Source organism: Pseudorasbora parva, chromosome 15 (assembly GCF_024679245.1).
Source record: "Pseudorasbora parva isolate DD20220531a chromosome 15, ASM2467924v1, whole genome shotgun sequence".
Lineage (NCBI taxonomy): Eukaryota > Metazoa > Chordata > Actinopteri > Cypriniformes > Gobionidae > Pseudorasbora > Pseudorasbora parva.
In genome coordinates this window covers 19404474-19428050 of record NC_090186.1, presented here as the reverse complement: position 1 = coordinate 19428050, position 23577 = coordinate 19404474, and the positions used below count along the sequence as shown (strand labels likewise).

Sequence of the window (23577 nt, the reverse complement as noted above, 5' to 3'; positions counted from 1 at the left end):
TTAAATCTTAAACCAGACGCTAATGGGTAGATTGCGCTGGTCATTATGGAAATGATCCAGTGTTCATTCATTTGTGTGTCGTCAGTTGATCTTGCACAGAACTGTCCACTCCAATCGGCGCTTTTATGGAATTGTTTAGTAAGTCTGGTCCTTAGGCTCTTACTGGATTAGTTTTTGTTTGTTTTTTGGAGCCAGGCATTTTACTAGAAAGACAGACCTCAGAAAGTTAATTGTTCTGTTTTTGTTGACATCCATTTCTCAACTCTGTTTCTCTCAGGGCCTGTTGAAGGCCCGTCGGGTCTTGAGTGAGGACTATGGCAGTATGCATGTGTACTTTGGTCATCCTGTATCTGTGCGTAGTCTGGCAGAGGGAAAAATAAACCGCTCTCAACACAACCTGCTGCCAAGGTATGAAACACCTGCAATCAGCCACTCTTAGACAGTTTTACACTAAAGTTCAACATTATTCACATGAAGCATGCTAGCATACAGATAGCGTGATTTTCATACGCCATGGCATCCAGAGTTTTCTGAACGTTGTTTAATAAAGTTAATATAAAATAGACTGTGTATCTATAGTTTTGTGTGTGTGTGTGTATATATATATATATATATATATATATATATTCGTAGAAAGTATAGAAAATTGTAGAAAGAAAAGTGGTTCACAACCTTTTTTTGCCTCGGCACAGTTTTGACAAGTAAACAATCCCATGGAACACCACAATATAAAACTATAACAAAATTTCCAAAACATGTATTACTTCAAAATGGCATAATAAAACCAAATAAAAATATTATTTCATATGCATTTCAGAGGGCAAATTTTTGTGAGGAGAGGATTTAAATGAATAATGCAAGGTGATTTACTAAGGTTTGCGCTCATCAATTACGGGTGTTTTGTGCCATTATCTACTGCCCAAAAAAAGTCTTACACCACATGCTAATTTGTGCTGCTTTTGGTAGATTGCACTGGTCATTATGAAAATGATCCAGCTGTGTCTGTGTTCTTTAATTTGCTAAATATGCCTCTAAAACTATTATCCACTCTTCAGATACAAAAAAAACGTTAGCCTATATTATTCTTGAGTACAACTCTGTACTTACTAAAACATAAGTTCTTTATTTACCCTTGCATTGCAAACAAACAGAGATCTCCAAACTGTGCACGCCACATTCAAAATGGAGGCGGGGTGGAGTTATGAGGTTCGACTGACAGTTTGTGGAATCAATGGAGTTACGAGGTTTATTTATTTGTTAAACCCTAATTTCCATCTAAAGCAGCGTTTCTCAAAGTGTGGGGCATGCCCCCCTGGTGGGGAATAGAGATATCTTGTTGAACCTCACGACTGACTTAAGTGATGGTGTTTTATTTTTATTTTTATCAAGGTTCATTCCTCAGAAACCCAGCACAGACACTCATGAGTTTCTGAATGATGCTGCGTTCCGTCTGGTCCGCATACAGGAGGAGAATATGGTTCTAAAGCCCTGGGTTCTCATCGCCACACTGCTGCTACAGAACCCTGATGGGCTGGACCTTTCCTCTCTCACGGAGCAGACAGACTGGCTTAGGCACCTGGCTCTGGCATTTGGAGCATTCTTGGACTGGCCTGGTAAGAGAAGTACCTAGTGAAAACCTCAGGCTGACCACTTTATAAGGAAGAACTAATCACTGGATCAGCCAAAGCTAGTGTGAGAAGTGTTTGTTCACCCAAAAATGAAATGTATGTCATTAATGACTCACCCTAATGTCGTTCCACACCCGTAATAACTCTGTTCATCATCGGAACACAGTTTAAGATATTTTATATTTTAGTCCCAGAGCATATGCAGTCAATGCCCACTTCACTGTCCTTGTCCAGAAAGGGAATAAAAACATCATCAAGTTGTCCATATGTGACATCAGTTAGTTGATTAGAATGAATAAATTAATTAATAAATTTCATTTTTGGGTGATCTAACCCTTTAAGGCCCTGATATACTACAGCGAAGTTGTTTTTTGTTCTTTACTCACGTCACGTTTGCTGTATTTATATAGCACTTTATACGATACATTGCTATAACAAAGTTCAAGATCAGAAAAGGAGGGGGGAAACAGCAAACAATCAAAATATTCTTAAATAGTAAAAAAAAGAAAAAAAAAAGTAAGCATAAAAACAACAACATAAATGTCCTAGGCCTGGTCGTCTCTCGCCTTTCACTTTTGTCACTCCTCCTTTGCTCCTTCTGTAGCTCCTCTGTGGGATTCGAGGCTCATTAACATTCACTCCTCCGGCCTGGCTCCGCTCCCATGGCTCTTGGCCCCACCCTGCCTCATGCTACTATTGCTTTAAAGCAAGCAACTTTAGAGTGTGAAACATAACATAGAATTACAACTTTAATTTCTACTATAAAGTGGCTCTCCAGTGTGTTTATGTTTTTACTCATGTCTGACCTCAATGGACTGACCAGAATAAATGAACCAGAGAAGATTTACATGTCAGAAGAAGTTGGAGCCTCAGAGTCACATTTACCTATTTTGTAATCACAACGGACCAATGGTAGTTTGAAGGTGTTTACTAGCTGGAACAAACTTTTCTAGAAACTCCAGTAAGAAATTTAACTTAATTTTGGCATAAATTTGTTCGAAATTATGTCACACCAGTGTATGCTTCAATTTTGCTTGAAGTATATTGGGGCCTTTTGACTATGTACACACTGCACACAAATCTGATTCGGTTTGTTTCTCATGATAACTCGTTGCAGTACTAAACTCACAAGGCCCATGATATAATATAAGATGTATTAAGGCAGACAGTAGTGAAGTATTTTTATTCTGCTGAAGTAACATTTTCAAGTGTCTGTACTTTATTAGAGAGTTTTTATTTAAATAAGTTTACTTCACAACACAACATTCCAAAGCATGATGTTATACTTTTTACTGCACTACTTTTCACATTAAATTTCATTTAATACGTAATTACATTAGAATCCTAGTACTTTCTTTATACTCAATAAAAGTAATTAAAAGTTTTACTTGTGTACAAGAAAGTACTACATTTTTATGTACTTAACTATAAAAGTAAAAAAAAACTTTTATTCATGAAATGTAGTGCAGTAAAAAGTACAACAGTATGCTTTGAAATGTTGTGAAGTCAAAAATGTTCAAAGAAAAACACTGATAAAGTACAGATACTAAACAAATATATACTTAAAGTAAAAATAGTAGAGTAAAGTAAAAATAACTCACTACTGTCCACCTCTACAAATTATTTCCGCAGACTCGTTCATTCATTCTCTGCATACCCTAGTAAATATGGCATATTTTGTTATATTAGGAAAGTAAAAAATGCATGTGTTTAGACACAGCTCCAGACACAATTTATGACTTTGCACATCCCAAGTGAAAAATGTTTGTATTTTTCAGACTGAAACTGATTCCGACCTTTAACACTTGGACTGCCAAACACAGAATTTTCCGTTATTTGTGAGAAAACGCCTCCCCGCCGACCTTGTAATTTTCTTTATTTTGACCGTTATACGCTAGGGGGGCGCTATTACGCATCTACTGAATGAGTACAGAATCTCTTGATCAAAACCATCGACTGTAAAAAAAATATGGACGTAGTGTCCATGAAGTCACCCATATGATTCTGAAGACCATTTTTAAAGAGTAAAGTAGGGTCGAGTTGGCCGCTGCTATCTTGGCAACCCGTCATCACGCATCACTCCCGGATAACTGACAATGGGCAAAGAGGCGGGGTGTGGGCAGAGCTGAGGTTACGTGATGACTAACAGACAGCAGACAAACGGCTATCCACCTGTCACTTAAAGTGACCACGCCCATATTTATGCAGAGTTTTATATTTTATTTATTTATATTTTATTTTTATGCAGGCTTTATATAATATAAACGAATTAGATATAAAAAATTCACCCTCTCACAGTTGTCATGAAGGGCAAAAATAGCTATATTGACCAAAACCACAAATTGTTCCAGGCTGTAAACATGTTTTTTAATGCTGTAAAGTTGGGCATTTTAACATGCTTCCTTTTGGAGCCTGTCGATGAATTGTAGTCTAAGTCACTTCTGTATTGGCTTCAAGAGAAACTGGGGGAGGTTCTCAAAACACAGATGAAGAAGATGGAAAAAAACAAGCAATCGTATGCAAGCAGATGCATATGTAAAATAACGTGATCATCAACATTAAACATCATATAAATCAAAACTGCCTAATGTTACTAAATGAAATGTCGAGCTATAGGACTGTGTAAGCAGTAGGGGTGTTGATGGACTCGATCCACTCCATGTGTTTTTGATCATCGTTCAGAATCTGATCTGAATCTATATCTTTTGATATATGGCATGCTCATATATTCATAAAACAAAATATTCTATGGGCCATTATTTTTGGTAAAAATGATAAGAAACCCTGGCGGTCGCTGGCTGGTAACTAAAAAAAAAAACGCTGTCGGGGAAAGAGTTAAACTACATATTATGTGATTGCAAATGTCTATTTTTGTTTTGTTTGTTTTTACTTTTTTTTTTTTGCTGCTTAATATTTCTCTTGAAACCATGATACATATTTTTTAGGAATCTTTCAAGAATACAAAGTAAAAAAGAAAGAAATTGGTAACATTTTAATTAAAGCCTTTATGTATTATATAATGCGTTATAAGGGCATCTATAATGTACATTTATAACACATTATATATTTTCATAAATAATTATAACCATAGTTAAAATGCATTATAATATTTGCAAATTCCTTGTTACATCTGAAATTTGTTGTATTTCATGTGTTTTAATGCATCATATTTTCTAAAGTCTGTGGATACAATTATTCATGAGAACATACAATCCATTGTAAGGTGTATTACAAAGCATAATTAATGCATTAAACATAATTGTATCATACATGTATATAATGTATATAAAGGCTTTTAGTTAAGTGTCGCCAAAAATATCTTTCTGACCCCAAACTTTTGAACAGCACTGTACATTTATAGCGTTATTACATTATCAATCTTGGTTATTGTTGTGTAAATGAGAAATAGTTCTTGTATTATAAACAAACATGAATTAACAATCAAAAACAGTAAATAAAAATTGCATTCACAAAATATTCACTCGGATTATTGACCAAAAGTCCTATATAAAATCATATACAATATTTTATTACATACAGTTAAACTGTATCATTGAATAAAGATCTCTAAATTTGAAAGTTTAGCAGTTAGTCATCTGAAATTGTATCTGATTCTCATATATCATGTTCTTCATATTTTCTCAGTATGGCAAAAATTATCATGCATATCTAAGGATATGCAGAAACTGCTTAGATTAAATGGTTACTTCACCGCTTTTTCATATTAAACTTTGTTATTCCCTTAACTAAAACGAGTTGATACATACCTCTCTCGTCTCAGTGCGTGCACTTAATCTCTCTGACGCGCGGTGATGATCTGATAGCATTTAGCTTAGCCCACTAAGCCCAGTTCATTCACTATGGAACTAAACAACAGAGATCAAATTAGAAGTACCAAACACCTCCATCTTTTCCCTATTTAAATACAGTTACACGAATAGTTGAACGATCAAGTATGGTGACAAAATAAAACGTGGTACTTCTCTAATCGGATTAAAAAGGAGAACTATAATGTATGGCGGATTAGCACTTCTGAGAGTACTTCGGCTCGGCGCAGTAAAAAGTCCCGGCCGAAACATCTTCATGGTGACACCATGAAGTAAGTCACATACTTGATTGACACCGTCACCATACTTGATTGTTCAACTACTCGTGTAACTGTATTTAAATAGCGGAAACGTGGAGGTGTTTGGTACTTCTAACTTGATCTCTGTTTGGTTCCATAGTGAATAAACTGGTCTTAGGGAGCTAAGCTAAATGCTATCAGATCATCACCGCGCGTCAGAGAGATTAAGTGCACATACTGAGACGAGAGAGGTATGTATCAACTCGTTTAAGTTAAGGGAATAACATAGTTTAATATGAAAAGGCAGTGAAGTATCCCTTTAAGAAAATGTGATTGATGAATAATTCATTGAAGATAAATCCAATAGCTTAATCTAAGCTTACTTGACCTTAATTTAAACAATCCCCAATTATATGATCTCTCTGTCTCTCTCTAGATCACACGGCGTGCAGTGAAGTCATCAGCTGTAGTTTAGCGCTGCACAGACACCTGCTGATTGTGTCCACAGGGCACGTTCAGCTGAGCGCCACGGAGGCGCTGCAGGTCGAGTCCACACCAGAGGAAGCGGTGTTTCACCGAGCCGTCATTGTGCTCTCTTGTGCCTCCTACAGGAACCAGATCCTGCACGTGTTTCTGAGACCTGCTCTGTTAGCAGTGGCCATGCAAAGCGCAAACTCCAGTAGAAAAGGTGTGAGAGAACTAATTTTCATAAATGAGTTCACTTGTTTTACTCTGGATTAGTTTATGTTACCTATCACAGAGTAATTTGTGTTTTAGATGACATCTACAACTGTTTCAGCTTCCTGAGGAACATGTTTTCCAACGAATTTATTCTTTGCCCTGGGGACTCGGTTCAGGTTTGAACACATTCACAAACTGTTTTTTGATTTGCTGCTGAAAATTTTAGTTTGAACATTAGAGACCGGTTTCACAGACTAAGTCAGGATTAGGCCTTAGTTCAGTTAGGACATTTAAGTAGCTTTTATAAACGTGGTGTGCATCTTGGGACAAAACAATTACAATTACATATTTTAACATACACTGACTAAAGTATTGGCACACCCCTTCAAATCATTGAATTCAGGTGTTCCAACCACTTCCATGGCCACAGATGTATAAAATCAAACACCTAGGCACTGCTTCTACAAACATTTGTGAAAGAATGGGTGACTCTCATGAACTCTCAGCTCTCAGAATTCAAGTTTGGTACTGTGATAGGTTGCCATTTGTGCAATAAGTCCATTCGTGAAATGTTCTCAGTATTAAATATTCCATGGTCAACCGTTAGTGGTATTAAAACAAAGTGGAAGCAATTGGGAACAACAACAATAGCTACAGATCTCCAAATTTTGTGTGGGCTTCAGATTAGCTCAAAAACAATATGTAGAGAGCTCCATAAATGGGTTTCCATGGCCGAGCAGCTGCATCCAAGCCTTACATCACCAAGTGCAATGCAAAGCGCCGGATGCAGTGGTGTAGAGCATGCCGCCACTGGACTCTTCCAATGAAAGGAACTCTGGATGCTTCAGCATACCAAGACATTTTAAACATTTTCATGTTCCCAACTTTGTGGGAACAATTTTGGGGATGATCCCTTCCTATTCCAACATGACAGCGTGCCAGGGCACAAAGCAAGGTTCATAAAGACATGGATGAGCGAGTTTGGTGAGGAGGAACTTGACTGTCGTGCACATAGTCCTGACTTCAACCCGATAGAACACCTTTGGGATAAATTAGAGTGGAGACTGTGAGCCAGGCATCCTGGTCCAACATTAGTGCCTGACCTCACAAATGCACTTCTAGAAGAATGGTCAAAAGTTCCCAGAAACACGCTCCTAAACCTTGTGGAAAGCCTTCCCAGAAGAGTTGTAATAGCGACAAAAGGTGGGCCAACACCATATTAAACCCTACGGATTAATAATAGGATGCCATTAAATTTCATGTGCATATAAATGCAGGCGTTCCAAAACTTTTGGCAATATAGTGTATGTTATTTCAAGTTGCTTTCAGTTAAAACAGTTTAGTCTGGGATTAGATTTAAGCCTTGTCTGTGAAACCGGGTGTAAGAATCATATGAAAACCAAATCCTGGCTCCGTTGTATGAAATCAAATCACATTATGAAAGATTCTCAGCTCTTGTGTGAAATGAAAAATCTTTCTATGGCATATTATTATATGTATATGTGTGTTTTTGTAGGACTTTGAAGAAGCGTGTTATTTGCTCACGAAGAGGGGAGTGTTGCAGGTATTGGAGCATGAGATTGTGATGTCAGCAAGCGGTCACAGCACCATTGCTTTCCTGTGTGCAGTTCTGGACCCCTTCCTGCAAGGATACCAGGTGAGACCTAACAAACATTGCAAATGTATGCAAACTAACTTTTGGTCATTTTAAATCACCCTTGTAGAAAGGTTTGGTGATTTGGGTGATACAGGTTTGGGGTAAGTAAAAAAAAAAAGATTTTTTTTTTTTTTTTTTTACTTACCCCAAACCTGTATCACCAAAATCACCAAACCTTTCTACAAGGGTGATTTAAAATGATCAAAAGTTAGTTACATATTAATGTATATTAAAATAGAAAACCGTTATTTTAAATTGTAATACTATTTCACAATTTTACTGTTTTTATTGTATTTTAATTTGTATAATTAAGATATATTGGCATACAGCCCATTATACACCACTTGCACCATCAGAGCACATAGACGAAAGGCATTAATTGCTGCCACTTTCAGCGTTCGGAGGCAGATGTCTGATGTTTGATAATGTAACTGTGTGAGTTGGTTCTGGGAGGTTGTTATACTAAACCATATTGATTTCAGAATGACCAAACCAGCATTTTTGTTGAGCTTTGAGAGATTTATTCAGTAAATGTGTTTCCATTATAGTCTATTTGCATGTCTTTTTATCAGTTAAAAATGTCCATGTTATAATATGTATAATATGTTTTTTATGCTCATTTGTAGAATTTATGTGCATCTTTGTGTTTACATCCATTACGTTTTTGTGTGTCTTTGTGCAGGTAGTGTGCCGCTATCTGTGTGAGGAGATGAATGAGAACCTGACGGAGAAGGAGTTTATTCCTGCTGTGAGGAACTTTGCACTGAAACTCATATTAGCAGGTAATACAGGATGACAGTGTTTTGGCTGTTTACATATCAGGTCCTGTTTACACTTGGTATTGACATCCATCACAGGTGATCTGATTATGCATCTCCTGTGCTGTGAATGATTTCTCAGAGGTGAAATTGTCTCAGTCCATAAAAAGCTGATTTTGAAAGCTGAGTTGAAATCTTTTTCTCTCTGTGTTTGTCATCAATGCATCAGGCCGTCTGAAGTGTTATGAAGCTTTATCCTCAGACCTGCAGAAGAACACTCTAGCAGCTCTCGTGAGGCTCAAAGCTGTGAGGAAGGTCAAAGTGTAAGTATCTTCATATAGTCTTTAGGGCTGGGTTGAAAATATTGATTTCTCGATTTTAATCGATTTTCATTTTGATGAACTGAAATCCTTTACTACTAATTATCGCATAAAATATACATGAATGAACATCAGACGGTACATTGAAAGAGACATTAAAGCTTACTGAAATTAATCATATCTCATGTAATCGCTGAATAAGTGTTTTAACTCCAGAAGGACATCAATAAAACAGACTTAGAATTAAGCGGAAAAGGGGAATGAAGCTATGGAAGTGTAGGAGTCAGTTAACCACCTAAAAAAAAACATCAGTTTCAGTTTTAAAGCACATTAAAGGGGCTACAGTTTATACTAAACCTCGGTTTACTTCTAGTTGCCCTAGAATTAAAAATGTAATTAACCTCGCCATGGCGAAATAATAAGAGTTCAGTACATGGACATCACATACTGTGAGTCTCAAACATCATTGCCTCCTACTTCTTATGTAAGTCTTATGAATCCAAAACTCCGTGTAAAAAAAAAGTGCTTCTCACCATGAACCCAACCATGACGCAAGCATTGGGGATAATTTATATACACGCCCCCAACATTTGCATCTGTCCAAACATGTTCATTGTCAGGCGGAAATGGAGCAAATCATCATCAAAACAAGCTGCTCGCATGGACACACTTCATGTTCCAGGCTGTTCAGGAGACCTGAGGACTTTTCTACCCTTCCCACAGATAAAAAAAATGTCAACAGTCATAGTTGATGTTTATAATCCGATACCACAACAATTTAATTCAAGATTGTTCGTTTGTTCGGCCCATTTCAAGCAAGCTTCGCTCAGCATCTTAAATTGAAGAAAGTGGCAACTATATTCCTGCAAGCAGTAAGTAGCGATTTTATCCACTTATTGACTTTATAAACAATTTCTGATTAAATTGAAAGTTTCTTAGAGAGACCGCATTGTCTAGATACTAGTGCTAGTACAGGCAAGATGCTAGTACAGTAACAATAGGAAACACCAAGTACTATACCAAACTAAATAGTGTGTCTAATGACAAAGGGTAATATTATTTAGTATTACAAAATACAACCGTAGATACTTTGCTTAGATCGTGCACTCGATCCTTCTAGCAAACGTCACCTTTTCCACCATATAAGTTAAAACGACAATCATTTGACAAGGCTATTCATTTTGTAAAAATATAAGTTATATATTTATATTTTTGAGAGCTGAAGTATGGTGTTTCCTATGATGTTTTTGCCTATTTGTATTTCAGATTAGGCTACATCACAGTCACTGCGTAACGTTAGCCTACATTGTGACTAACGTTATATAGATATGCAATATCGTTGATGAAAAAAAACAAGTCTAAAATGTAGGCTGAATGACACTTTAAGCAGACCATCTCAAATGGAGATTGATAAAATGCAGCTTACTTGTTTATTGTTGTTTTCAGATCATCCGTGCGTGAGAGAGAGCTCACGTGCATATGGTTGCCAGATTGGACATGTTTAGGTAAAAACCGGAGAGTATACAGGTTTCTTTTCATAGAAAAGATCTGTTTGGAGGATTTAATTACTGAAATCTGGCAACCGCATGAACGCGAGCTCTTTCTCGGGTGTGGATGATCTGAAAACATTAAATAAACAAGTAAGCTGCATTTTATCAATCTCGATTTGAGATGTTTTGCTTAAAAGGGTAATTTAGTCGGTCTGTGTTGTGTCAGGACGGTCAGGACTCACGAGCCGCTTCACTGAACTGCTGTGAGCTGCTGAAATAAGCCAATCAGAGCAGAGCTCAACATTAATATTCATGACTCTTCCAAATAAGGCAAAAACAGTGCATTACATCCTAGGGACAATTTATAGAGTTGTAAATGGACCTGTAAAACTGTATCTGGACATTTTGTTTTCCCTTAAATAAGCCACATACCCTCTATATAGATATCAGAGAACAATTTAACATATTGTTTCAAATCATTCTAGGGCACCTTTAATCAAGTTAATTGAGTTTGGCTTGACCTATGAAAATGGCGTAATTTCATTACTTTCTTTGGACTCTTTTTGCATGAGTGGGCTGGCAGTTTTATTTCCCTTTATACTCTGAATAATATATAGAATACAGTGTTCATTATGAGGATGTGATGTACTCCAGTGTGTAGGAATTTAAACAAGGAGGATTTTTACATGAAACATGATAAGGTTAAGGTTACATTGTCTATCGCTGAAGTTACATTATCTAATAATAATAAGTTGGGCATAAAACGGTATACAATACGAAAGGCAATATACAAAACAGTACTAATACACACAGTGTCATGCACAATATGCATTGTAACGACTGAGACTAATCAGATACATAATTACTTGTTACATTTAACAAATATGCTTTAAATGCTTTATGCTTAGTAACGGACCTTCCCCCAAAAGAGCAGGAAAGGTCTCCGTTACCAGGGCTATCATCAGATAAGACTTTGTTTAGGGCTTGAAAGAATGTGGGAAAAAGGGCCAGATAGAGACCCATTGCCCTTAAACAGACTTTCCTTCATTAGTTTATAGAAAAACTGTTCTATAAATTAACATGCACCCCGGGACATTCTATGTATGAATATAATTGTAAAGTGTCTTTAATGGTACTTCACTTTTTGCATATCTTATGAGCAAAATACTAGTTCATGTAACCTCATATATGCCATGTCTACTATAAAATAAATGTTTGTTTCAGGACTTACACTTTAGTGTATGTCACTTCATCATAGGAGGCAGTATGTGTTTGTTGTATTAAATGGAGTATAAATGGGCACAAACCGATTGATGGGCACAGAAATCGATTGCAACTTCAACACCATCGGACCAAACTATCAAGACTTTCTCCTGTGATTTTTACATCGGATTCTCTTCAACAGCTTAGGCTAAATGCAAGTAACGTATGATATACAAATCACTGTGTGGTTAGTAAAGGCTGTAAACCCCTTTGTTCAGATGAAGGAGCTTGTAGTCACTGATGGTTCTCCCAGGTGTTTTCATAGCTTCATTCCTTTGTTTCCGATCCGGTTCTTCATTCTCTCACTTCCCCTAATAGTCTTGTTATATGTTATGATATGTTATGGGCTTTTGGAATGTTATGTTTGTTTAATTGTCTCTCACAGAGGAGATCAGGTGACGTTGAAGGTGAACAAGATTGCAGTGAATTCACTGGAGGATACAATGGGTAAGAGTGATGTCATGTTCAAGTTTGGCAATATTTTTGTTAATTGAAATATGATCTGCAATAAAATTATATATATATATATATATATATATATATATATATATATATATATATATATATATATATATATATATATATATATATATATATATATATATATATATATATATATATATATATATATATATATATATATATATATATATATATATATAATTTTTTTTTTGTGTGTGTGTGTTTGAACACCCTGTTATTTTGCAAGTTCTCCCTCTTGGAAATCATGGAGGAGTCTGAAATTGTCATCATAGGTGCATGTCCACTATGAGAGACCTAATCTAAAAAAATCTAGAAATCACAATATATGATTTTTTAACTATTTATTTGTATGATACAGCTGCAGATAAGTATTTGAACACCTGTCTATCAGCTAGAATACTGACCCTCAAAGACCTGTTAGTCTGCCTTTAAAATGTCCACCTCCACTCCATTTATTATCCTAAATTAGATGCACCTGTTTGAGGTCATTAGCTGCATAAAGACACCTGTCCAACCATACAATCAGTAAGAATCCAACTACTAACATGGCCAAGACCAAAGAGCTGTCCAAAGACACTAGAGACAAAATTGTACACCTGAGAACAAACAAAATTGTTCCACAAGGCTGGAAAGGGCTAAGGGGAAATTCCCAAGCAGACTGGTGAAAAAAGGTCCACTGTTGGAGCAATCATTTGAAAATGGAAGAAGCTAAACATGACTGTCAATCTCCCTCGGACTGGGGCTCCATGCAAGATCTCAACACATGGGGTCTCAGTGATCCTAAGAAAGGTGAGCAATCAGCCCAGAACTGCATGGGAGGAGCTGGTTAATGACCTGAAAAGAGCTGGCACCACCATTTCCAAGTTTACTGTTGGTAATACACTAAGACGTCATGGTCTGAAATCATGCATGGCACAGAAGGTTTCCCTCCTTAAACCAGCACATGTCCAGGCCTATCTTAAGTTTGTCATTGGCCATTTGAATGGTCCAGAGGATTCATGGGAGAAAGTCTTGTGGTCAGATGAGACCAAAATAGAACTTTTTGGTCATAATTCTACTAAACGTGTTTGGAGGACGAAGAATGATGAGTACCATCCCCAGAACACTATCACTAACTGTTAAGCATGCGGGTGGTAGCATCATGCTTTGGGGGTGTTTTTCTGCACATGGGACAGGCCGACTGTACTGTTTTAAGGAGAGGATGAACGGGGCCATGTATCCATGTATTGCAAGATTTTGGGGAACAACCTCCTTCCCTCAGTTTGAGCACTGAAGATGGGTCGAGGCTGGGTCTTCCAACATGACAATGACCCGAAGCACACAGCCAGGATAACCAAGGAGTGGCTCTGTAAGAAGCATATCAAGGTTCTGGCGTGCATAGCCACTCTCCAGACCTAAACCCAATGGAGAATCTTTGGAGGGAGCTCAAACTCCGTGTTTGTCAGCGACAGGCCAGAAACCTGACGGATCTAGAGAAGATCCGTGTTGAGGAGTGGGCCAAATTCCCTCCTGCAGTGTGTGCAAACCTGGTGAAAAACTACAGGAAACGTTTGACCTCTGTAATTGCAAACAAAGGCTACTGTACCAAATATTAACATTGATTTTTCTCAGGTGTTCAAATACTTATTTGCAGATGTATCATACAAATAAATAGTCAAAAAATCATACATTGTGATTTCTGGATTTTTTATTTTTTTTAGATTGTTTCTCACAGTGGACATGCACCTATGATGACATTTTCAGACTCCTCCATGATTTCTAAGTGGGAGAACTTGCAAAATACCACGTGTTCAAATACTTATTTTCCTCATTGTAATTGTTAGATTAAAAATGTTAAAAAATAGAACTGTTGCCTATCCAAATAAAATAAGTTATAAGTTGAAGCACTAAAATGAAAAAATATATAAATAATAGTAGGCAATATTCAGGGTGAACGGTGTTGAGCAGTATACTAGTATTTATTATATTGGTTGAATTGAATAGCATGTGAAGCTGATATGGCAATACATTTAAATACAACATAAACTAAATATATAACAGGATAAATTTAAATGTATTAAAAATAAGTATGGATAAACTAAAATAAACTAAATGTAAATGATAGTAAATCCAGAGACTTTCTTTTTGGTTCTGCTGTTCAGCAGATATTTTTTTACTTACTTTTAAAATGTAATAAAGTGCTATTCAACTCTTTCCCTTCCAGCATTTCTTCTTCAGCAGTGTTTTGATCCAGAGATTCTGCTCTCTTTCAGAAGATTGTTAATAACCCCCTTCCGTAAAACTGGGAAAACGCTATGCTGCAGTACCGTACAGTACAGAGTGGTGTGTTTAAATTCATAGTTTTCATAAAACAGTACGCAAAACCTACTCCTAGTTCTGGTGCACTCTGTTGACACTTTAATATCCCATGAGTCCATGGGACATTTTCGCTCACAGACTTCAATCCAAAATTGCGAATTTAACTTATTCGCAAAATTGGAACGCCACATACAGTCTTGTTCAAAATAATAGCAGTACAATGTGACTAACCAGAATAATCAAGGTTTTTAGTATATTTTTTATTGCTACGTGGCAAACAAGTTACCAGTAGGTTCAGTAGATTCTCAGAAAACAAACAAGACCCAGCATTCATGATATGCACGCTCTTAAGGCTGTGCAATTGGGCCATTAGTTGAAAGGGGTGTGTTAAAAAAAATAGCAGTGTCTACCTTTGACTGTACAAACTCAAAACTATTTTGTACAAACATTTTTTTTTTTTTCTGGGATTTAGCAATCCTGTGAATCACTAAACTAATATTTGGTTGTATGACCACAGTTTTTTTAAAACTGCTTGACATCTGTGTGGCATGGAGTCAACCAACTTGTGGCACCTCTCAGCTGTTATTCCACTCCATGATTCTTTAACAACATTCCACAATTCATTCACATTTCTTGGTTTTGCTTCAGAAACAGCATTTTTGATATCACCCCACAAATTCTCAATTGGATTAAGGTCTGGAGATTGGGCTGGCCACTCCATAACATTAATTTTGTTGGTTTGGAACCAAGACTTTGCCCGTTGACTAGTGTGTTTTGGGTCATTGTCTTGTTGAAACAACCGTTTCAAGGGCATGTCCTCTTCAGCATAGGGCAACATGACCTCTTCAAGTATTTTAACATATGCAAACTGATCCATGATCCCTGGTATGCGATAAATAGGCCCAACACCATAGTAGGAGAAAGATGCCCATATCATGATGCTTGCACCTCCATGCTTCACTGTCTTCACTGTGTACTGTGGCTTGAATTCAGAGTTTGGGGGTCGTCTCACAAACTGCCTGTGGCCCTTGGACCCAAAAAGAACAATTTTACTCTCATCAGTCCACAAAATGTTCCTCCATTTCTCTTTAGGCCAGTTGATGTGTTCTTTGGCAAATTGTAACCTCTTCTGCACATGCCTTTTTTTTAACAGAGGGACTTTGCGGGGGATTCTTGAAAATAGATTAGCTTCACACAGACGTCTTCTAACTGTCACAGTACTTACAGGTAACTCCAGACTGTCTTTGATCATCCTGGAGGTGATCATTGGCTGAGCCTTTGCCATTCTGGTTATTCTTCTATCCATTTTGATGGTTGTCTTCCGTTTTCTTCTACGTCTCTCTGGTTTTGCTCTCCATTTTAAGGCATTGGAGATCATTTTAGCTGAACAGCCTATAATTTTTTGCACCTCTTTATAGGTTTTTCCCTCTCTAATCAACTTTTTAATCAAAGTACGCTGTTCTTCTGAACAATGTCTTGAACGACCCATTTTCCTCAGCTTTCAAATGCATGTTCAACAAGTGTTGGCTTCATCCTTAAATAGGGGCCACCTGATTCACACCTGTTTCTTCACAAAATTGATGACCTCAGTGATTGAATGCCACTACTGCTATTTTTTTGAACACACCCCTTTCAACTAATTCAACTAATGGCCCAATTGCACAGCCTTAAGAGCGTGCATATCATGAATGCTGGGTCTCATTTGTTTTCTGAGAATCTACTGAACCTACTGGTAACTTGTTTGCCACGTAGCAATAAAAAATATACTAAAAACCTTGATTATTCTGGTTAGTCACATTGTACTGCTATTATTTTGAACAAGACTGTAAAACATTTGCGAATAAAGCACAGTTTCAACCCAAAGAGTCAAAGAGAAAAAAATTGTCAACTTCCTAATAAACTAGTGCTAATTTTCAATAAGATAAATGGAACTTGCACAGTAGGAGAAGCCACTGTATATAATCATTTTGTTGCTTGTTATAATAAATGACTTGCATCTCAGAGCATGCAAGACAAAACACAATAAACTTACCTTGCTTTCTGAGGCAGATGCTGCTGTTTGGGAACACAGTCATGTAAGACAGTGTAAAAGTTAATTAAACCGAACCACTTTTACATCAGACTTTGCTCAGGCATTTCAGAACAACCAAAACAGCATTTCAGATGTTGTGCAATGAGATCGCTCCACTGGTTAGTCCAGTTATATTATCCCATCGCAAAGTCGCATAACTTTTTTTGATGTACATAATAAATGTGTTTCCATTGTAGATTAGATTATGCTCATGTTTTCCTATTGAAAAAAGTTTATCCGACTCAATTGAGTGCATGCGTTTTTTTAATGCACATTTTTAGTATTTATGCACATCTTGACGTTTCCATCCAGCATTTAGTTTTTTTATGCGATATCCCAAAATATGTATAAAAATAGATGGATGGAAACATAGCTACTGTGACCCAGTTCTTGCGTTGCTGTACCGTTCTGCCATGACCTCCTATTTCTCTGTTCGATTTTATAGCTCCGCTCATCTTAACTTGTTTACTTTTCTTTCCTCTGTCACACAGGAGGTAAAATTCCTACCCAGAAGCCCGTCCTCGCTCGACTGTAGACGTACACGTACATGCAGAGTCTCTGGAGGGCCAAACCAAACTTAACTGCCTTCATTAACATAATGCCAAATTTTGCAAGGTGGCACGGCTTCGCTGACTACAAAGGTTACCTGTCATCGAGGTTTAAAGGGACGTCACGGGTTTGCCATCTGGGACGCCCCTGCTACGCTAGAAGCACTCTTTTTATCTCTCTCCCTCTTCGACAAACTTGACAGCAGGTTGCTGTGTCTGTGATCGGCCTTCCATCTTCACCGTGTCTTTATCAGACGAGTTTTTAACTGCTCTGATGTTGCCAAGCATATGAAGACAGTGACACTTTTGATGTTTTTTCCCCTGTTTGAACATCCTGTTACTGCCGTTTGTGTTCGTTTTAATCCATGTCAGCACTATAGAGCCTTTGCTTTGATTTGAAACACTGTTACTGTTTGTTCTCACTGGATTTTTGTAGGGTCTGTTATCTTTTCTTTGTGGCTTGTTTGATTTTTTTTTATTTTCTTTTGCTCTCTAGATGTGGTTTTTTGCTTTTGCTGTGGATCAAGATTTTTAGGGATCATGTTACAGAAATAGGTCACTCAAAAGTGTTAACTCCTTGGGCGCTAAAGAAAAATGTAGTAAAAGTAAGCGTCTTCTCTCATAAGGGAAACTTTTTCAGAAAGACTGTTCTAATGAGCCAAATATGGAGATATGGTATTGCCATAACAGTGTTTATGTGCCTGGTAAACTAAACAGCTTTTCTACTAATACAAAATAATGCATAGTGACGCAACAATTGTTTTTTAGACATATCACTGTGTCGTATGCATATTTCAGTCTTTCAGTAATGTTATCATGAGAACTTTTTTGAATTATTAAAAATGTTCAGACGATGCCGAGGCATGTCGCGTCAAACTGCTGAATTTCTGTTTGCTCTATTTGAACACCCTTGAAGTGTTTTTATTTCTAAGTATTACATCCTTTTTTCAGAATGAATGAATTAAGAATAAGTCGTACTGACCCTGATTACAAAGACAAGTTTTTAAAATGGTGTGAAGTTTATGCATGTCAGTTTCGGGTTCCTGTCTTTGAATTTTCACACTGCAGCCTAAAACTGTACTATATTCTAAGTTTAGATACATTAATGTGCTGCACACTCTTTCTGGAAAAAAAAAAAAAACATTGTGTGGATTTAAATGGGAATTGAGGAATATTTTCTATTTTGGACTGATCATCAGGCATTATTTGTGGTCTCTGCGTGCATGGTGCAATTATAAAACTCAAGCCATAAGTAAAAGAATAGTGCTCATCCGCCCTGGGTTTGGGTTGATTCTTGTACTGTTCACTGACTTAAGTATAAAAGCTGGTACTATATTTATGTTTATATTGCAGCAGCTTTTTACATAATTAGATTAATTTGTCTTGTGGATTGAAATGGTATTGGCAGAATTTGAAAAAGCACTCCTTTGACTTTTGGACATTTTGTTTTATATCAATATTGATTGTGTGTCTTTCTAATAATGTTAATTGAACAGTGATCGTGTCTGATTAATTTTTCAACAAAAAAAAATGGCACTAAAGACTAAATATGCATTAAAGCTAAGTAAAACCCAAATGCCGATATTGTGTTTTTATATGTAGTTTTTATTATAGGTTCTCTAGTCGTTTTATTAGCTAAGTTAAGGATATTTCTCCCTGCATTTTCATGTGTTATGAATATATATATATATATATATATATATATATATATATATATATATATATATATATATATATGTATATATATATATATATATATATATATATATATATATATATATATATATATATATATATATATATATATATATATATATATATATTTGTAAATAAGTCTCTTATGCCCACCAAAACTGCATTTGTTTGATCAAAAATACAGTAAAAACCTTTAAGATTATGAAATATTGTTACAATTTAAAATTACTGTTTTCTATTGTAATATATTTTAATATGCAACTTGTCCCTGTGATGAAAGAAATAGGCCTGTCTCTGAAAACGTCTAAACTAATTGTCAAATTGGCGCTATGTTTATACAGGTCCTTCTCAAAGAATTAGCATATTGTGATAAAGTTCATTATTTTCCATAATGTAATGATAGAAATGAAACTTTCATATATTTTGATTCATTGCACACCGTCTGAAATATTTCAGGTCTTTTATTGTTTTGATACTGATGATTTTGGCCTAATGAAACTAATGAAATGCATCATTGGATGTGAGTCTATCTATTAAGGAGTTTGCATTCATGCTGAACTCTTATTTACTAATAAAATAATTCATGATTTTGTTAATACAAAAACAATTATCTTACAAAACAAGTTGAATTGGAGTCAAATAAAAACAATGCAGAGTCTTACGTTTAGACAACTTTTATTCCTTCCTCATCACAGAAGGTCTTGGCGTTGTTGTGGTTTTATCAGTGCGGTCCTCTAGATGGCAGACTTGGATTTAGATTTACCAGGTCATATTAGCAGCCTGTATTTCGGACAGTTTGATCCTTTCACCAAATTTGTGCAGTCAAGCAAAACCTTTTACTCATATTTCCTTCCCATTTCATTCTTCTTGTCAACAAGATATCAATCAATATGCCAGCAATCTCTTCCACTGAGCACACAGGATACAGGACACATCTAGCCTACTGCTTGTTCTGTTGACACAGTGTTCATGCTCTAGCTACAGTTCAGCAAATTGTAATTTTATCTGTTTGAATGACTGAGATCCTGTATTTTTTGCTTATTAATATATCCTATTTTTATCTGATTGATCGGTCTCGTTTAGCAGAACACATCCCACAAATGAAGATTTAACAGCAAAGTCCTACTGTTTATTCAGCCGTGTGGAACTGGGATGTGCAAAATGTATTAGGGTCATTCTTACAGTTTGGTGGATTTTGGAATGACCAGATTTGTTGAAAAAGAAAATTAAAAATTCAATTACTTTTAGCCTTATCAGAGGAAGAAAACACATTGGTCAAGCCCAGGCTATAACCTAATAATTCTCCTGACCAAATATTTCACGTGTTGTAGAACATCCACTCTGTTACATGCCCTTTTAACAATGCAGTGTGGACCTTAAGAGAGTAGAAGTTACACCAAATAAAGCCCATTACTAGCCAGGAAATAACCTAGCAGAAGATTAGCAATTAGGAAGAATTTTTATATTATATATATATATATATATATATATATATATTAAATTTTTAATATATTAATTTTTAAACATAATAAATATATAACATGATAAATGTATTTTCTATCAAAAAGAATAAGTAAATGTTTACACTAATAAGCCTCAAGCTTGCTAATTTTGAAATCTACTCTGTGATCACAGATAAGTTGGCAAGTTGGCAATCAGCCTCAACATTTTTTAATTAAGATTTGTAAAATATAAGTAATCTGAAATTTTTAATCATACATTTTAATTGCTCTGAACTAAATTTGTAAGCAAATTCATACATTTAACTAACATCATGTCAGTCAATCAGGTCACCTTCATTTAAATAGCGCTTTTACAATATAGATTGTTTCAAAGTAGCTTGATCATAGGAAATGAATGAAAAATAAATCGCTATGTCTATATCAGCTCTAGAACAAAATGTTATTGCACATCTGTAAAGCAAGTTTTTGATTGATTAATTTCCGTTGTAGGAGATCATTAGCTATTTACTTTGGGCATATACACAACACCATTTTCATCCAAAAAAAGAAATGCGTTTTGGCCATTCATTCACATGGCAACAGTGCCCGGCTGGCCTAGAAATCTAGACGCACCCTAGCGGAAGCAAATCTAATCTGCCGCGAGTGTCATCTAGCAACTCTCAATACACTTCTGAGCTGTAAAAGCCAAACTCTGGTCGGGCCGATCATATCGTGTATAGAGTCGGTGTGCGGAGCTTAACATAGTGACGGCAGAGTTGTGCTTGCGTGCTTCTAGTAAACACAGTAACTGGCGAACGGCGCTCTTTCAAATCAGCTTTGACCACGACTCTGGCAGACTTGTAGTTCAGCTTTTCGCTGAGAAAAGAACAAAGAACGGCACTGTTCAAGAACAAGTCATTCTTAAGAAGAGAAGATGTGTTCGGAGTTTTGCTGACCGGATACAGTGAAAGTTTAATCTGTCAACGAGCTCTGCTTCACCTTCGTTGCTCTGGTTGGTTGTAGCGCTATCCAATTGCGTGCACGCCGTGCAGAGGGAGTTTGAAAGACCGTTTATCCCGCCCCTCAGATTGAGCCCTGTCAATGGTAAGTTTCCAGACCAAACATCTTGATGTGGGTCTGGCTTGTCAGTCTAGTGCCCGGCAGCTAGACAGCACAGATCTTGAAACAGGTTTTAAAATAGTTTTGAAAAGATACCACTATCATCCCCATGAATCCATGAGAACGGTGATGGCATGCATCTAAGCGTTACATGTTTAGTCCACAGGCAAGCGTGTTTCAATGTAAATGTGGACAGGTGCGTAGTTTTCTTTTGCAAAAAGACCGCTAAATTATTTGTCGTTTCCAATAGTTTTTTATAATGTTTTCATCTGTACAGAGGGAAAGCGAAGTGAAGGAAGCCATCACAGGGGAGAGTCTAGTTGACATGGTCTCTGCTGACACTTCAGAGATGTGTTGGTCATGTCTAGGCGTAGGTCCACCATCTGATCTGGATCCGGCCCGGATCCGGCAGACTGCTGTAAACCTCGGGATAAACAAAGAGACTAACATTAGCGTAGATGCCATTCTTCTTACAATGTTACGAGTACATCGTGTTATGGGAAATGTTCCAGCTGACTTAGTTTATGCAGCCTAACAATCATTTAACTGATTTGAATAATAAAAAATGATAATGTTCTATGTGTATGCCATTGTGAATAGATGTGTTTTTAGCCTAGATTTAAGCTCACAGAGTGTGTCTGCTTCCTGAACAATGCTAGGAAGACTGTTCCAGAGTTTAGGTGCCAAATAGGAAAAGGATCGACCGGCAGCAGTTGATTTTGATATTTTAGGTATTATCAACTGGCCAGAGTTTTGAGATCATAATTAGTAATGTTAGGTGCTTGAACAAATCTTTCTTTTGAGCCGGTTCTCAGCAAGTAACCGCTCGAGCCGGTTCACTAATCGAACTGAATCGAACTTTAGTTCCGTGTTGATGACGCAAGACGCAAAAGCCGAAGTAGCACGTCCGACTGAAAAAGAGCCGATTTATGCATTTCATCTGTCGAAACATCTGTTGACGTTTGCCAAGGATTACCGAGGCGAGGGTGATTGAGTTGACGACGCAAGTCTGAGGCACGTAGACTATTGTAAATATGCGTATTATGACTACTGTTATTAAATAACATTTTCGTAAAACATTCAAAAACCATACATTTTTTACTGTAATTTATTATGCATGCAGATTATTGTTAAAAGAAATGTATAAGTTTAGAAGACTTTTTCTATACAGCTACTTTTGACATGTAACATATCCGCGTTTGTTGATCAGTGCCTGTAATGTGTAGGCTGCTGTAGTTGCACAATTTTCAGTCGAATCCGACGCGAAGGATAAATTGATTAACTGAACACAACACAAACACCATTAAGTGAATGAAAGGCAATAATCAGAAAATGTACTCACGCAAATAACTATATCGATTGTTTCAATATGCATTGATGCATGATTATTACTTTATTTGAATGTTTCCTTGATATAACATGACACAGAGAAATGTATTAAAACGCATAAAAGAAATGCATAGTGACATCATTGCATGATGACGTCAGGAACCAATGAATCGGCTTTTTGATCCGGGTCATTGAGAACCGGTTCGCGGAAATAAATCGGACTTTGCATCACTAATCGTAATCGATACATAATGCAGATAATGCATTAGAGCTCTTTCAAGTACCATTAGTGCTTTGTAAGTAATTAGCCAGATTTTAAAATGTATATGATGTTTATTAGGGGGCAAATGCAGAGTTGAAAGAACCAGGCTAATATGGTCATACTTCCTGGTTCTAGTAAGAACTCGAGCTGCTGTGTTTTGGACCAGCTGGAGTTTGTTTATTAAGCAAGCAGGTCAACCACCCAGTAGAGCATTACAATAATCTAGCCTTGAGCTCATGAACGCATGTACTAACTGTCCTGCATTGAGAGCATTTATATATATTTTTAAGATGGAGGAATGCAGTTTTACAGATGCTTAAAACGTGGCTTTCAAATGAAAGATTGGTATCAAAGAGCACATTTATTAATCTACATTTTTAGTAGTGGAAACTTCTGGCTAGCGTCAATTAGCTAATTGGTTACATAATGTTTTGGTTGCATTAGCATAAGATATGCTGAATAAGAAA

General features: G+C 36.5%; 1 protein-coding gene across 1 annotated transcript in view; it reads left to right on the top strand.

Moving 5' to 3' along the window:
- Positions 1-18831, top strand: part of gnpat (glyceronephosphate O-acyltransferase) — a 43562-nt gene extending 24731 nt beyond the window's left edge. The window contains exons 8-16 of the mRNA XM_067417296.1: positions 278-408; positions 1390-1613; positions 6131-6382; positions 6472-6551; positions 7892-8032; positions 8715-8814; positions 9020-9113; positions 12249-12310; positions 17207-18831. Of these exons, the coding sequence (XP_067273397.1) occupies positions 278-408; positions 1390-1613; positions 6131-6382; positions 6472-6551; positions 7892-8032; positions 8715-8814; positions 9020-9113; positions 12249-12310; positions 17207-17250 (1128 nt within the window). The 3' untranslated portion in view covers positions 17251-18831. The remainder of the gene's footprint in view (positions 1-277; positions 409-1389; positions 1614-6130; positions 6383-6471; positions 6552-7891; positions 8033-8714; positions 8815-9019; positions 9114-12248; positions 12311-17206) is intronic.
- Positions 18832-23577: the final 4746 nt, after the last annotated feature.